We start from the raw sequence: 16,256 nt of genomic DNA, 5'->3' as shown, positions 1-16,256 counted from the left end.
ACAAGATTTCTTGGGATCCTGGTATTGAAGGATTCTTCCATATCAAGACAGTGCAAAGGTCAGGCACGACCCAATGGCACATCTGGGACCCCGACACTATTTTAGTGACAATTGGGAGCAATAGTTAGAGAGGTTGCTTGCTCATGCATTGCTTGAGGACAAGCGATTTTTGGTGCATTGGAAGAGCTTGCCGGATGAGGATGCCACCTGGGAGGGTGAGCACATTTTGGAGCACCCTGCTTTGAGGTTGCTTGAGGGCAAGCAACATTTGGGAGGGAAGGATTGTCATGTCCCTTCTCAAACACATTTATAACAGGGTGTTGCTACACAATTTTGCACAATTTTGGCTAAGGAAGAGAACCCATCATTTTCGACTTAGGGACTTAGGAAGCAATTCGACTTTATTTGTTTGCTAGTGCAATGTGGGGGCTACCCACATGGGAGTTTGAATTGGCCCACTTGAATAGCTTGGACAGAAAGTCGAATAGGTGGATGGAGGGGCCCACATGAGACTAGGGAGGCCCAAGGAGTTATAAGGAGGGAGCAACTCTCATTTTGGATTCATTCTTACACCTTGCAATCAAAATTACTTCACTGTTTGCTTTGCTGTTTAGCTGAGTCAACCGACTGTTTAGCCACGAATCTCTCAAGCGGGAGATTCAACCTCTACTTCGGGGGACAATTCGTGCCCGCCCTAGAGAGGCAATTCCATAAGTATTTCAGGAGTTCCGGGAGAGTGTTACAACACTACCATTCAACCACAACAGCGAGTGCGTATTTCTAGCTAGTTGGAGAATACGCAGGGGGAGTTTGGAGTTATCAGTGATCAAGCATTTGCCGGGAGAGTTAGAGGAAGGAGAGAAACAAAGGGCCAACCTTTCTTGTGAGTTTGGGAGCCAACAGAGCCAACATCCTAGTAGTTTGATTTACACCTGGGCCTGTGCTGAGAGACATCACTAGGCTCACGTGGAAGTTGGAGGAAGGAATTGTAGAGCTGGAGCTAACCGGCAGGAGTAGGAGATCACTTGGAGGGCCATTTGAGAAGGATTGTTGGAGTTGGGAGAGAAGAGATCGACAAAATCAGTGACAACAAAAAAATTCGAAATTGGAGGAGGGCCAAGCTGTGAAGGGTCAATTTTTGAAGGTTGGAACCAAGGGAAACCCTTTCTGGGTTTTGGGCAAGGCTCACACTCCTAATTTTGTAGAATTTTCTGGGCACATCTAAAGGGGTCAAACATGAGTCCCGACTCAGTGAGCAACCAGAGAAGCTAAGGGGAATTTGGGCCAAAATTCTGAGGTCAACATCTAGCCAATTCCTTCGTGGGTTTTCTTGGGTTTAGGCCAAGGAGTAAGGAGCTGAAATCTCATAATTTTCTGAGCACGGGAAACAATGATTCCAGCCCTTCTAAGTCAGTAGACAGATCAAATTTTTGGGGGCAGCGCAGTTCAGTTTCGTGCAGTAGTTGTAGAAGCTTTCAGTACAACAGTTTCTCACCTGGGATTTGTCATGCTTGTCCATTGAGACAAGCCCAGGTGCGCCATTCTATTTTACTATTGTATTTGCTCCCGAAGAAGTAATAAAATGGCTCAGCAGTTCTCTATTTCCAGTGTTTCCATGGGTGCTTAATGTATATTTCGTTTTTCTGATTGCTGGATTGTTTGCATGCTTTGTATATCACTTACATTCTTGTTTAGGCACATTACAGTCACGGGAACACCTCCAAGCATAGTCAAATCCTCTCCTAGCACTTTCAAAGACTACAAGCAACAAAATAATGAATAAAAATGAATTTAAGACCAAACTGTCAAGTCGGCCTTAAGGACAGTCATGCTGGTTGAAAAGGAGGGACATACCTCTATTTATAGAGGCTGTCCACTCAAAAAGACACCAATCTCACTCTGAAATCCATAAGCAAGAAAGAAGACAAGGAAGGACGAAGACAAGGCAAGGAAAAGGGTTACAAGGATAACGGATAAAGGAGGAAGGACAATGAAGGTGCAAGACTGTTTTCTAGGGCAGAAAATAGTCACATGTGCGAAAGAATGAGGACGGTATGAGGCAGATCAACAGTGAAATTGCAGTGGCATATTTTTCATGGTTTGGGCTAGTAACTAGGCCTACAAAGGGCCTCCTACTCTAGCGTGGAAGGAGGACTCTCAAGCAAAGTAAGGGAGCAGAAAATCGAAGTATGAAGGAATGTTTCTAGGGCTAGAAACAGTCACACGTGCAAGGTGCAACAAGGGTATGACAACAAGCTAACAATGTTTTGTTTGGGTGAAGAGATCAAGCCTAGTGAAGGAGTCCATCTCTCTAAGGTGAAAAGACTCTAATTGGAAGATGAAGTGTTGGAAGACAAAGTGCCAAAAGAAGTCTCGGAAGATGTGCTAGAAGTTACAGTGCAAAATGAGGAAGGATTTGACTTGTGTTTTGGAAGATATCCTAGTCAAGGGTCTAGGGTTGGCAATTGTTCAAATAAGAAGCTTCAATTAGAGAAATATTACAAAGTGTTTTCGTCTCAAGAGTGGATAGGGTTTGTCCCTGGCAGAGAGCCAAACTTTGTGTTCTTGTTATTTTGTTTTGGTAGCAGTTTGATGAAACACACATTAATAATAATAAGAAGATAAATTGTAAAAGTGCATCACAAATTGTTATCAAGAAATGAAGAATCACTTTACACTACTTTGCCGTAATTTCTCCAACATGGTATCAAAGGGTAGGTGACACATCAAGGAAAGGGCAACTCAAGAACACTGATCAAAAGAAGCATCTACAAAGTTGAAGCATCAAACATAAAATTCTCAACCACTTCAAGGACAAGAAGGGTCTACAATCCATCATTCATCAATGAGGTCTACAAAGCTAGAAGAAGAGCCTTATATAAAGGCACCTACAAAGAAGAGCAGATTGAAGGAAGACCTACAAGTCTTCAAGCAAACCTCATCACCAAGCAAGTCCACTTGAAGAAGGCAATTTGAAGAACATCAAGATCCAGGGAAGACAAGCCATCAAGCCTTCAAGGAGGAAGCAAATCCATTACATCTCAAATCTTATCAAGTAAGTACATGTCCCCTTCTGAATATACATCAATGTCTTTTTGCAAGGAAAGCAATAAATTGGCTGGCACCAATAACTTTCTTGCATGGAAGAAGAGGATTGATCTACTACCCGAGGAGAATGAACTCCTAGAATATGTCAAAGGGAACATCACTATCCCTGCTAATGAACAGATTCAAGCCTTAGCCAAGTACAATAAGGATGAGACAAGAGCTCAAAGGATTCTGATAGAATTAATCAAAGACTCTCATTCCCTATGTCTTCAAGTTTGAGACATCAAAAGAAATTTATGATAAGCTAGTAGAGCTATTTGCGGTATCCACAACTGGAGAAGTAATATATCTGAGGAATGAATTATACAAGATGAAGATAACAAAGGAAGGAATAGCTCTCTACTTCATGAAAATCTCTGAAATGAGAGATCAACTTCAAGAGCTTGGGGAAGTCATGTCTGACAGAGAGATGACAACTATTGTCCTTAATGCTCTACCTGAGGAGTGGGGAAATTCACATGAAGCATATATGCCAAGAAGGAAGCAACCACTCTCAGTGAAATGTGGTTTCTATGCAGAACAGAGGAAACTAGACTTAAGGCAAAAGAAGATGTGGGATCAAAGGAGCAAGCATTTGCTACCATGGCCAAAAGAAAGGGTAAAATTTGGCAAGTTTAGTCCACGAAGAACAAACAACAAAGACATGGCCAAGATCCAATGTTTTGGATGCCAAGAATATGGACACTACAAAAGGGATTGTCCTAAGCTTAAGAAGGACAACAATAACAAAAGGAAGAGGGAAGAAGCTCACATAACTCAAGAGGTGAAAGAAGATGGAAAGAAGCAAAAGAAGGAAGATCCTCCTGATCTCTACTATGACTAGGTCAAACTCTTTACTTCTAGACTTCTTTCAAAGTTTTAAGTAGAATAGGAGCATGTAGGAATAAATTAAATTGCATGGCTAGAATCACCCTCTAGAATCTAGCAGCATTATGTACATAGAGTTCCCAACATTCATATAGATGTAGCATTTACGAGAAGAACAAAAATGCGTAAGTTGAAATATCTTCTAGAATATAGGAGCATGGCAAATATAGCTCAAGATATTGATGTAGAAGAAGCATACCTAGTATATGACCTCATATATGATGAATGAAAATTGATCATGATAAGAATCATAGAAGACCTACATCGTCAAAAGAAAGGAAACGTTTGCAAGGCTATGATCTTAAATATCCTATGATGGGATCTTCAAAAGAAGGTTCATGAACCAAGGCAAATATCTCATTGGGAATCCCATTCATGGGTTTCAAGAAAAGGATGATATGCAGGCAAGCTAAGATGAAGCAAGAAGGACCACACTAAAGGATGATCAAAGGAGAATCAAGATGAGGTATGTATCATCAAAGTTTAGTCATGTTATCATTTGCATATTACTAAGTCATGGGTATAGTTCTATAACATGATCAAGCATCGAAGAATCTCTTTCACCAAGAACATGCTTGAAGGCATGTACCACAATGCAATGAAGGTCAACAAAAGAGCATGCTCACATAAGGAGCATAAGGTTGCTGACTAAGAAGCAAGAAGAAATGCTGACAAGTCCAGAAAGCAGGCAATGAAAGAATGCTCTCATAAGAAGCATTAGATGGTTGACCTATCTATCTGAGGAAGAGCAAATGAAGAAAGAGATCAAGCATGTGAAGAACACCATGATCACCAAGAATCACTATATGACAAAATGCCTTGAAGATATCTCCCAAAAGAAGGCAGGACAACTCTGATAAAAGGACCCTTGACAACTATGAAGGCCTTGGAGATATGAAGGTGCAGATAACTGATTCTACTCTACAAAGATGTTGTGATGAAGAAGCCATCCAACAAAAGGAAAAGCAATGTTGAAGCAATATCAGGATGAAGTCATGATGGGGTACTAAGTACGATGGAGCATCCATAAGGAGAGCATTCCGAAGCATGGACAAAATGACAAAGGAGTAGCCAAGATGACAAGAAGAACTTGATAATCACTTTCCACAAAGCAATGACATGAAAACCCAAGAAGGACAATGATCAATGGATGGTGCTCTACCTAGAAGTTCGATCGAAGACTTCATGACATCAAGAAATGAAGGAGAGCAAGCAAGCTGAAGGACCCACGAAGAAGCTACTGATGAAGGAAAGAGTCCCCTGTTAAGAGGGAGCTCTGATATGTCCCTGATCAAGAGGGAGTTTTGAATCACCCCTGATTACAAAGGAGTGACAATTGTGTTTTCCATTTCATGGGTCATGCACTAGACCAGGACTAAAACCCGTAAGTCTAGATGAAGGCCATAGATGGAAATGTAAACACAAGATAGACACAACATTCTTGTCTTCACTTGGGAAGAAAGAATGGGAGGATTAGGTAATCATTTGGCATCTAATACTCTTTGAGGATGTGTAGAGCATCCAAGACAAGAGTAGGCAAGAGGATGCATATTCTTCGAGGGCTGGGAACCCAAGATAAGAATAGTCCTAGAAGGTCATACTCGAGAACACCTGGGTGGGTATGTACCTTGAGAGACAATGATGAAGGTGTCTATAAATCATTGGTCTCGCCAGCATTGTAGCTCATGGTCTCGTAAAGAGATGGAGCTGTTAGTCAAGGCCTTGCACTATGACAATGCTGATGAATATGATGCTATAAACAGATGGATTGCTAATCCGGTTTCTCTTATGTGAATTCTTCAAGATGAAAATTGCCAAACACCTTGTAATGTTGTATGAATACCTCCCTAGTTAAGAGGGAGTGTTGGAGGAAATGTAACTAGGTTCGGTCTTCATAAATGTAATTTTGATATTTGTACTTATTCAAGAAAAGAGAATTTATTTTGATATTATTTGTCAATGAGTTTCTTGCTCATTGAAAATAGGACAAGCACATTTTGAAGTGCTTCTAGAGAGTCAAAGTCAAAATGTAATTATGATAAGACCCTTTGAGGGCATGTTACATCATGTATGTCAACATACAAGGTCATGGGAACACCTCCAAGCATAGTCAAATCCTCTCCTAGCACCAACGAAGTCTACAAGCAACAAAATAATGAATAAAAATGAATTTAAGAGCAAACTGTCAAGTTGGCCTTAAGGACAGTCAAGTCGGCTTTAAGGACAGTCATGTCAGCTTGAAAAGGATGGACAAACCTCTATTTATAGAGGTTGTCCACTCCTCATAAGGACACCAATCTCACTCTGAAATCCGTAAGCAAGAAAGAAGACAAGGAAGGGCGAATACAAGGCAAGGAAAATGGTTACAAGGACAACGAAGAAAGGAGGAAGGACAATGAAGGTGAAAGGCTATTTTTTATGGTAGAAAACAGTCACACTTGTGAAAGAATAAGGACAGTTTGCGACCAGATCAACAGTGAAATTACAGTGGCATAGTTTTCATGGTTTGGGCTAGTAACTAGGCCTACAAAGGCCTCCAACTCCAGCTTGGAAGGACTCTCAAGCAAACTAAGGGAGCAGAAAATCAAAGTATGAAGGATTGTTTCTAGGGCTAGAAATAGTCACACGTGTGAGGTGCACCAAGGCTATGACAACAAGCTAACAATCTTTTGTTTTGGTGAAGAGATCAAGCCTCCAAGGACTCACAAGCCTAGTGAAGGAGTCCATCTCTAAGGTGAAAAAGACTAATTGGAAGACGAAGTGTTGGAAGACAAAGTGCCAGAAGAAGTGTCGGAAGATGTGGCGGAAGTGACAGTGCAAAAAGAGGAAGGATTTGACTTATGCTTGGAGGATATCCTAGTCAAGGGTCTAGGGTTTGGCAGTTGTTCAAATAAGAAGCTTCAATAAGAGAAATCTTACAAAGGGTTTTCCTCTCAAGAGTGGAGAGGGTTTGTCCCTTGTAGAGAGCCAAACTTTGTGTTCTTGTTATTTTGTTTTGGTAGCAGTTTGATGAAACACACACATTAATAAGAAAAAGAAGATAAATTGTAAAAGTGCATCACAAATTGTTATCAAGCAACGAAGAATCACTTTACACTACTTTGCCCTAGATTCTCCAACAGATGGGTCACAATTATTTTACTCGGCTGAATTTATCTTGCCGTACCAACTTTCTCTTGCTATTATAAATTTCTCTTGTTAAGTCGAATTATTTCGCTGGGCTGAATTTCTTGGTGGAGAGGTCGAATCATTGCAATAGTTGAATTTATTGGCGGAGTAGTTGATTAAATTTTCCAAGTCAAAAAAGATTCTTCCTCAGTATTAATGGTTGGGTTTTTTGGTATGGAATTTTTCAACTAAAAATTTGTGATTTACCGATTGGAATTTATTAAAATTTTCAGTAAAATTACTTTTGGAGATTGCTTAAGAAATTAAAAAAAAAAATTGTGATTAGCATGTTGACTATTTGTAAAGGTGGAATTTAAAAATTTTGTTCATGGATGACAAATGGAAACATGCCTTAGAAGGCCTCACAAAATCCATAAATAACTTAGACAGAAAGTGGAATGAGCACAACTGTGCATCAATTTGTTCGTTGGGCTACAATGATTCTTTGGACGAAAGAACAAAATAAAACAACAAACCTTTTTCAAAAGGAGAGAGTCCATGCCATTCTACAACATGGAGCAACATTGGCATAGTAGACTTGTTCCATGTATAGGATTTCATGCATTCGATTCTTCCCACGGGATGGATTGGTAGGAGATTATGAGTTGGTATCCTATTGATGGGGTGATTCTTGGGAGGATATTCTTAGTCGGGGGCATAGCACAACATGGCATGGGCAATGATGGAGGGCCAAGGTGGTGTCATAACCCACAGGTCCTAAAGCCTAGTTGGCATTGGGATCCAGGTCGATCTATTGATGGTAGGTTGAGTCAAAGATGGGTTTGGGATCCAGGTATTGAGGGATACATTCATGTTTGGTTGGCATGGAGTCATGTTGTGACCTAGTGGTTTGTATGGGATCTTGGTATCAATGTACAAATGCCTCTACAGTGGATAGATGTAGATTACTTAAGGGCAAACAATCTTGGGGCGGGAGGATTTGTAATGCCCTCATTTTCAGTTTCCCTTATGATGTCGTTAGGATGGGTTTCCAGGGTTGGTGATAACTTGGTTATGTGAATAGATTCTGTTGTCAGTGGCCCAAAAGGTTTTGGAGGAGTTTTATGGGATCCGACATGGATCACTCGCAACATTTCATCATCAAGGCCAATTTCGCACAATTTATTCTTGGTTTTGCCGCATTTCAACAATTCCCATAAAACAAGGTTATTAATGAGCATATCTTAATTAAATATGCTTAAGGTGTCATTTTGGGAAGAATATTTGATGAAACACCTTAGTGTAATAACTCGTTGGAACTGGAATGTAGAGATCTACAAGATGGGATGGTAAAATGTGGCTTTAAGAGAGATTGTAGAGGCAAATTTACCATTTTCCTAGATTAAAAGTGACTTTAATTAGTTATTTAATTAAATATAAATAGGGGAAATGCTTAATTAAGGAAAAAGGCCAAGTGACTAAAATAAAACAAAATAAAAGGTCACATAAGATAAGGACGAGATGGGAACCTTCTAGAGCGAGAAATAAAATAATAAAAAAGTGCTTTTAGAAAGCGGGAGAAGGATCCATCAAGCCTTTAAAAGGAGGGGAAGCAAATCATTTGGGACATCTTGCTTGGTTTGTATTTTGTGATTGGTGAGGTTTGGAGAACTAGGTTCTCAACTTTAGTAGGCCCAAGACGAAAGCCTAAGTTGCATTGAAACAAATATGACAATGGATACAGACACAGGGTTTGAAATCATCATCATCAATTCAACGTAAACAATGTTTGATTGTTATCATCATCAATGATCATTATAACATTCAACATATCATCCAATTTTTGTTTTAGATTTCAGTTATCAACATCATCACCAAAATTAATAATGCAGACTACATGGTACAAATTACAAAATGAACTATCATTGATAGTCTACTATCATACGACATATTATGTTATTCAATGTTCATTGTTCAAAAGTTTAAAACATCATCATAAATTACATTTACATATCATCAAATATTTCTTCAAGATCCACATCTACATTTGAATCCTCTCCAGGAGTGTGAGCATTGCTGCCATGTCCACTTGAAGAAGCAATTATTGTTGCCTCCTCATTAAACAAGGTCATATGAGACATGGCATTCAACCTCATATCCAAGTTAGGCAACTCTGGTTCCACATCCCATAGTTTGGTGGGCCCAAATTTGTTTTCTTCACTCTCGTGTGACAAAAGGCAAAGGTTCGAATGAACATACACTAGTTCCTTAGCCTTCTTGGAGCCCAATCTGTTTCGCTTCACTGAATGGATGAAGCCATATGTAATACTGTTCTTCTCTGTTGAAGAGGATCTAGCAACCTGTGACAAAATCTTGATGGCTAATTTTTGGATATGTGGAAGTTTCCCACCATAGTAGTTCCACTAATCAATTGGACTTAATATGGTCTTGTCCCGCATAGAATCAAGATTTGCACCCAACCCCTTTATCCCACAAAATGAGCAAATTCTAAACGAATCCGAATCCCAATATCAAGATTTACTAATAGCTTTCTTAAATCCTTGTGAGACTTTTGGGTCTTTGTTTGGTGCGGTTCTTTCTAGATTACTTAGCAACTCTGTAGAATAATACTTTGGAATCATTGCATAGGCGAAAAGGGGCAATGTGTGGTCATTTTGTTCCACCTTTTGGTCAATATATCTTTTACTTATTTGTAAAAGACTTCATCTGAGTCCTTCTCCATGGCATTTATAACCACCCTTATCTTCTCTGTCATGGAGTTAATGCCCTCAACATCTCTCCCAAATTAAGCATATTTGTGTCAAACATCTGTAGCAAATCCACAATTGGCTTAGTAAATGCCAAGGGTTACTCCATTCTATCTCACCATTCATCATCAACAACCAAACTTTTCACTGCTTGTGTTTTTTCAGTTGGGGATTGCCTCCATTGATTCCAAAGAGAACTGCATACCATTGATTGTAATGTTTATTTCACTTGCATAAGCCTTGTTAAGACTATGCCATGAGAAGCAAAACGAGTCTCGACAACTTGAAAGTGCCAATGTTTCAATAAATTAAAAATCATAATTGATAGAATACCTATTATGATTCACGAAGCATGACCTTTTTTTTTCGGTTTCTGAGTCTAAACTTCTGTGATCCATAATGTTTAGAAGAGATTTTTTCGGAGAGATCACATCGAGCAATTTTTCAGAGCCAATGTTTTGAACTCTCTACTTATTTGAGAATCCAATTTACATTTTTGAATTTAAAATTTAGAGTCATAGAAATTAGAAATTCTTGAAATATATTTTAAAGTTTAGGTACCTTAAGGAGCTCCAACTTCGCAAATTCCTTGTAGATGCCTTGGGACATGTGGTGGTTTGTGATGAAGGCTTGAATTTCTTTTGCCTTTTCAAAAATAAGTCTAATCCACTCAATTTGCTTCCCCATGTTACTGAACATGAGGTTCAATGAATGTATAGCACAAGGGGTCCAAAAGATGCGCTGATATTTGCCTTCAATAATTAGGCTAGCTGCTCTACACACCGTTGCATTGTCAGTTATTGTTTGGACAACATTTTCTAGCCCCACCATTTCAATCGCTTCAATCAAGATGTCAACAATGAATTGAGAATCTTTTAGTTGCCTCTCACAATCCACTGCCTTAAAAATATTGCCCCCTTTCGGCTCTGAGCAATCACATTAATCATAGGCCTATTTCTTTGATCTTTCCATTCATTAGAAATGTTGGACACCCTTGAAATGCACCATGAAATACAAATGGGGTTTTATTTGGCCTCCAAATCTAACTTCTCAGCACTCAACAATGTTGTTCAAACCTTCTCATATCTAGGGCGCTTGTACCCTTTTGGGGATTCATTCATTGCTCTAATCATTTTTGCTCAATAAGGAGATTGCAAAAGGTTAAAGGGAGAGCCATTTGCAAAATGCATTGACCTATAGCGGCATCTGCCTTCTCTCGAGCATCATTATTAAAACTCTTTTCAAATGGTCCCAAATTAGATCGCTTTGAACTAGGGCTGCCAATTCCATAGGAGGGAAGCAGAGGCTTTGATGAAGATGCGCCCAACCTTGTTGGTTGCTTGAATTGAGAATTTGTCTCGTCTTGTTCCTATATTTTGCAACATTTTCCTTTCTTAAACCTTTTCCCTCTATCCCATTCTCTTTAGGTGGGCCAGTGCATATTCAAATCCCAGTGTTTTGAACACAAGTAAATGTGCTTTAAGCTGGGTGTATGATCTTTTAAATTCCTTTTGACACTCATTGCAAACCCATGCCAATGATCCCCCTCCTTGGATCTTCCCTACAATAGTTACATATTTCCAAAGTGGTGAGTTTGTATCAACTTTAGGTGCCGATTCAATTTCTTGTTCCTCATTATGAATGGATTAACTTGAAGATGCCAGAAATGGGATGTTTCCAGTAACTTAGCAATGGATGAAATGTATCATGGCAAGAACACCTGCCACACTATAAAGGGTGAAAATTTAAGATCTATTGATGTTCAGTGAATAAATTATAGGTCATATTCAGTCCCCACTTCATTCCAAATTCTAGCAACAACTATTTTCAGAATAAGGGCTATTTTGCACACTTAATTAAAATTAAATAACTTTGAGTTGAGTAATCAACTTCTTCACAAAGGCTTTAAGTTGAACTAAATCTAAATAAATAATGTGCAATTTTTTTATTATTCCGAATGTACCTGGAGCCTGAAGTTATACCATCTGTTCATAAATAAATAATGTATTTATAGGTTCAACTTGAAAGGATCTGGTTTGTTGGATCGTAGTAAGGACACCACTGATTCTTCGGGGTTCATTTGACAGAGATATTAAAAATTTAATTAATAGTCACCCTTCTTATTGCTAATTTTATCATATAATGATGCCAGTCGAGGGTTCTTAGCCATGAATTTAGAGGGGTTTTATTTACAACAGTTCTTAAGTATGTGGTTGAAAGTAATGGGAACATCTTATACGTGTAACACTTCATCAATGAAATGAAAGGGCTTTGTAAGTTTGTAGTTTCTCACTACGTGACACGAGGACAGGCCGGTCACTCGCTGAGTTGGCCTCACTTCGTCTATAAGCCTGGAACAAGGGGTAGGTTTGACCCTCATTTTATTCAAGGCAGAGACAGACACAGAAGCGGGGAAGCCCATTCCGCCATGAGAAATAAATCCTATAATGATCATGTTGGTTGGACAATGAACTTATAGAAGATCTCCCACGTGATGATTACGGTTGGCCAATCCAATATCAAGGTAGTTGTTCCTTTCCCTCCAGAGAGGGAGGAAGGTAGGGAGACTGAGAGAATAAGCCGTCTGCCTATGAATATTAGCTAACTGGCCACTGACTGTCACTGATTGAAGGCACATATTTTGCTCTTACCTCTTCCCTGGCAATAATATTGAGTCCAAGCTCTCCTTGAGACAGCCTCCTCCAACCCCAAGCAGTGACGGCCTCCTTCGCGAAATGAATGTTGACGACCTCCTCCAACAATGAAATGGGGTGATATAGGTTAAGAGGGGGGTGGGCCCAAAAACACAAAAACTCTGTGACTTTTCCTACGTTTTATGGGCGGATCCGTTTCTGAAAATCCAGAAAAGGATCACAATTTTACGTGATACATTTTCGGATTTTTGGAAACTGATCCAAAAAAATTTACAAACATCCGAAACGTTTCGGAACTGGGATCTGGCGTGTCTGAAAATTTGAAATGGCTACGAAACATTACAGTGGCGTTTCACCTGCAAATCGTACGTGTTTCTGTTTCCGAAATGCCGAATGGCGTTTTTGGGGTTGGAGGGATGTTTCCGGTAACCTAGATGAAAACCCTTCTGGTGATTTGGTGAGAGTGGACGAAAATCCATCTCATTCCTTGGTGAATTCATTCAGAATTCACCGGAGTGCTTATCAGTTGCAGTTGCAGTTTGGAGGTCAGATCCAGTGTCGCAGTAGATGATCCAGTTTGCAGCAGCTCAGAGAGTTTTATCTTAACATTCTTCCATTATTTATATGGACATGTAATATCATATTTATATTAATATAAATAAACTGAGATCTTCTGCATCTGTTTTATATTGCAATTGCCATGTTTGATATTAATTTTGTTGGAGTTTATAGTGATTATTAATTTCTGATTTTTATGTTGGCGATTGCTCTGGTGGTATAAATTGATAAATTTCCATTAAGACGGGATATTACACCTAAGGTTGATGTGACACATGTCAGCCCAATGTAATATTTCAAAAAAGTTAAATTAATAACAATGCAGTTTGAAGAGATGTGTAACATCTAATGTTATGGTGGATGTGTAAACCCCGAGTTATGATGGATCTACACTGCTCTTAACATGATTGTTTTTATCTTTGATTGTACCGAGATAAACGAGGTGTATTCTCCAGCCTAGGAGATGTGTAATGTCCATGCCTAAAGATGATCTGACATGTGTCATAAGTCAGCTCAATATAATCTGTTAAAAAAATATAACAGCCATGAAGGAAATCTCAAGAAATACGCACACACAGATTTGTGGAGGATATTTTCAACACACAGAAATTTGCGTGTTAACCTCTTTTTGATCCCTGTCAGTTTTAATAGATCTAGAGTTAATAGATCTAGAGTTAAGGTGGATATAGAGCGTAGAGTAATATTTATTTACCATCTAATGTGTCATATGTGGTCAGCTGTTTCTAATCTGCTAGCTATTGGTTACTGTTCAGCACAATTGGTTATGTTAGACAGCTTTTTTATCTATCTGGAGGAACCCAGATATCTCCGGGCTATTCTTGAGTCTTCGTGTTGATATTGCTTAGATATGAGCATATTTCCGTCTCTGGTAACATGTCATGTTCTTGCTGTTAGTTTCAAATCCATTTTTGTTGTCGGGGGTTTATTTCTTACAATGCTTTAAATTATAGTGTTAGGCGCACGTTATATTTTTCCAATTGCACTTCTCTTCGGTGGAGTTAATTGTGTATATTTGCTCTACTGTCTCTGGACATAACAAAAACATTTTTTTTAATGTGTACAGGTGAAATCTATCAAGCAAACCATGCTAGATCTCAATGGCTTTTAACATGGATAGTTTTATTTCTCTGGTGTCTGTTCTGTTGAAGGTGAATTCAGATCCTTGGATTTTTTCATTTATCTGGTTCTCTCAACGGATCAAATAAAATTCTGATTAAGATTCTTACTAGGTAATTGTAAACTTTCAGATTCTCATGGAAATACTGTGAAAATTATGAGTTTGACAATTGTTGAATGTTCCTCGAGTTTTATGGTAATATAATGCATTTTCTCTTTTAGCTCAGAAGTTTATAATCAATTTACATTAGTTATTTTCTTGTTAGTGTAGAAAAAATCTTTCGATATTGGGGTAATCCATATTCTATGAATCTCAATTTAAATCTCCGTAATAATTAGATTTTTTTTTTTTAAGGATTGCAAATGTTCCTTAAAAAATGCAATGATTTGGTTATTTCGACCCCCGCTAGCGTTGGAAGATGGTATGCAAATGTTCCTTAAAAAAATGCAATGATTTGGTTATTTCGACCCGCTAATGTTGGAAGATCGAATATACATACATTCATAAAGATGGTATGTTTTAGCTTGTACTGGGCACAGTTGCTAATATAAATTTATTGAGAGATACCGATGACAAGGGAGGAAAACGGACATTCTTGTACTTAAACAATATCTTGTAAAGAATCAGAATGGATAGATAGTACAATCACATGCCGAATACTTTACTTAAACCAATAACTGAAATATGATGCTCCTTCCCTGTTTATGAGGTCAGTGAACTGCAGAGAAGCACTATTTTCAAGTCGAATTACCCTTTTTTTTTGGAAAGAGAGTCCAACTCCTGGATTCTCTTCCAAATTATATAGAAGGCTCAAATAATGCTTACTAAAAATAGTAGAAGGCCGTTACCTTCTGTGCTGATATTCTTAATTCCATTTTCCATATAATAATGTTTTACCTAAGTGAAGATAACTCTTATGTTTATTATGTTTGTTAGTCTTTTTAAAATATATTTGTTCATAATTGTTATCTCAACTACCTTTGTTGGTCTTGTGAAAATCCAAGCACTTTCTACAAGGGTTCATTTCATATATTAACGTAAAATAAAACCTTTGTGCTTTTGAACCTTATCTATTGTGTATGGAGTTCATTGTTTTGATTTTCACAAAACAAGGAATTTTTTTCTCATCTGTTGTGTGTGGAGGTGATTGCTTTGAATTTTTTTAAAATATATTTGTTCATAATTGTTATCTCAACCACCTTTGTTGGCCTTGTGAAAATCCAAGCACTTTCTACAAGGGGTCATTTTATATATTAACGTAAAATAAAACCTTTGTGCTTTTGAACCTTATCTATTGTGTGTGGAGTTCATTGTTTTGATTTTCACAAAACAAGGAATATTTGTCATTGTTTTGATTTTTTTTTAACAGAAAGGGGAAATTTTCTTTTCTGGTTTGATATGAGCATCTATCAGCTTAGCTAATCCTTCTTGGGTCTGTAAGAATTAAATTGTAAGATTGCAATTGCAAGCAATCTGGACTTTCTACTCAGGTAGCTCTTGTTGGGCTATTGCTGTTTGTCATTCACATCAAATTATCCATTAGCTTTGCAGTCAAATCCCGTCAAGATTAAAAAAATGTCATTTAGTCCATTTGAGCTGCAATCGTATCCTGATTTATGGTGTTAATATAATGTGTATTCCAATTTGTTTCAAGTTGAACAGTTGTGGGTGTCAATTTCATGTCATACAATTTTCTTAGAATTATTTACAAACTTCAAATTTTGGTTAAGTTTCAGCAACAAACATATTCACATCACAATCAATCAAATGTTACATCATCATATTTTATTGTTTCACTTAGTTTATGTAACTGTTTTGAAAACTAAATAAAGGTTTGTTTTGGTTTGGCACTGTTTTGAAAATTAAATAAAGGTTTGTTTTGGTTTGGCAAACAGATGTTTTCTCATGTATGTTTGTTTTTTGTTTTTAATTGAAAGTTCGGCATTGGTGAGGTTACATCATGATCATGTTTAAGAATAACATCCATATAGAGCTTGGAATTGAACCAGTGACTTAACATCGAGGAGTACTTTAAGAATGCACCTGTTCACAGTA

General features: G+C 38.1%; 1 protein-coding gene across 1 annotated transcript in view; it reads left to right on the top strand.

Annotated features, from left to right (window-relative positions):
• LOC149260604 (ATP synthase small subunit 6, mitochondrial-like) overlaps nucleotides 1-14,421 on the top strand; it is a 45,007-nt gene extending 30,586 nt beyond the window's left edge. Inside the window, exon 3 of the mRNA XM_089380329.1 lies at nucleotides 14,148-14,421. Coding sequence (XP_089236455.1) covers nucleotides 14,148-14,151 — 4 coding nt within the window. The 3' untranslated portion in view covers nucleotides 14,152-14,421. The remainder of the gene's footprint in view (nucleotides 1-14,147) is intronic.
• Nucleotides 14,422-16,256: the final 1,835 nt, after the last annotated feature.

The sequence above is a fragment of the Pinus tabuliformis genome, chromosome 6, assembly GCF_031772625.1.
Source record: "Pinus tabuliformis cultivar Carrire ecotype Pingquan chromosome 6, CPIR1, whole genome shotgun sequence".
Lineage (NCBI taxonomy): Eukaryota > Viridiplantae > Streptophyta > Pinopsida > Pinales > Pinaceae > Pinus > Pinus tabuliformis.
This window is presented reverse-complemented; position numbering and strand designations above follow the sequence as displayed.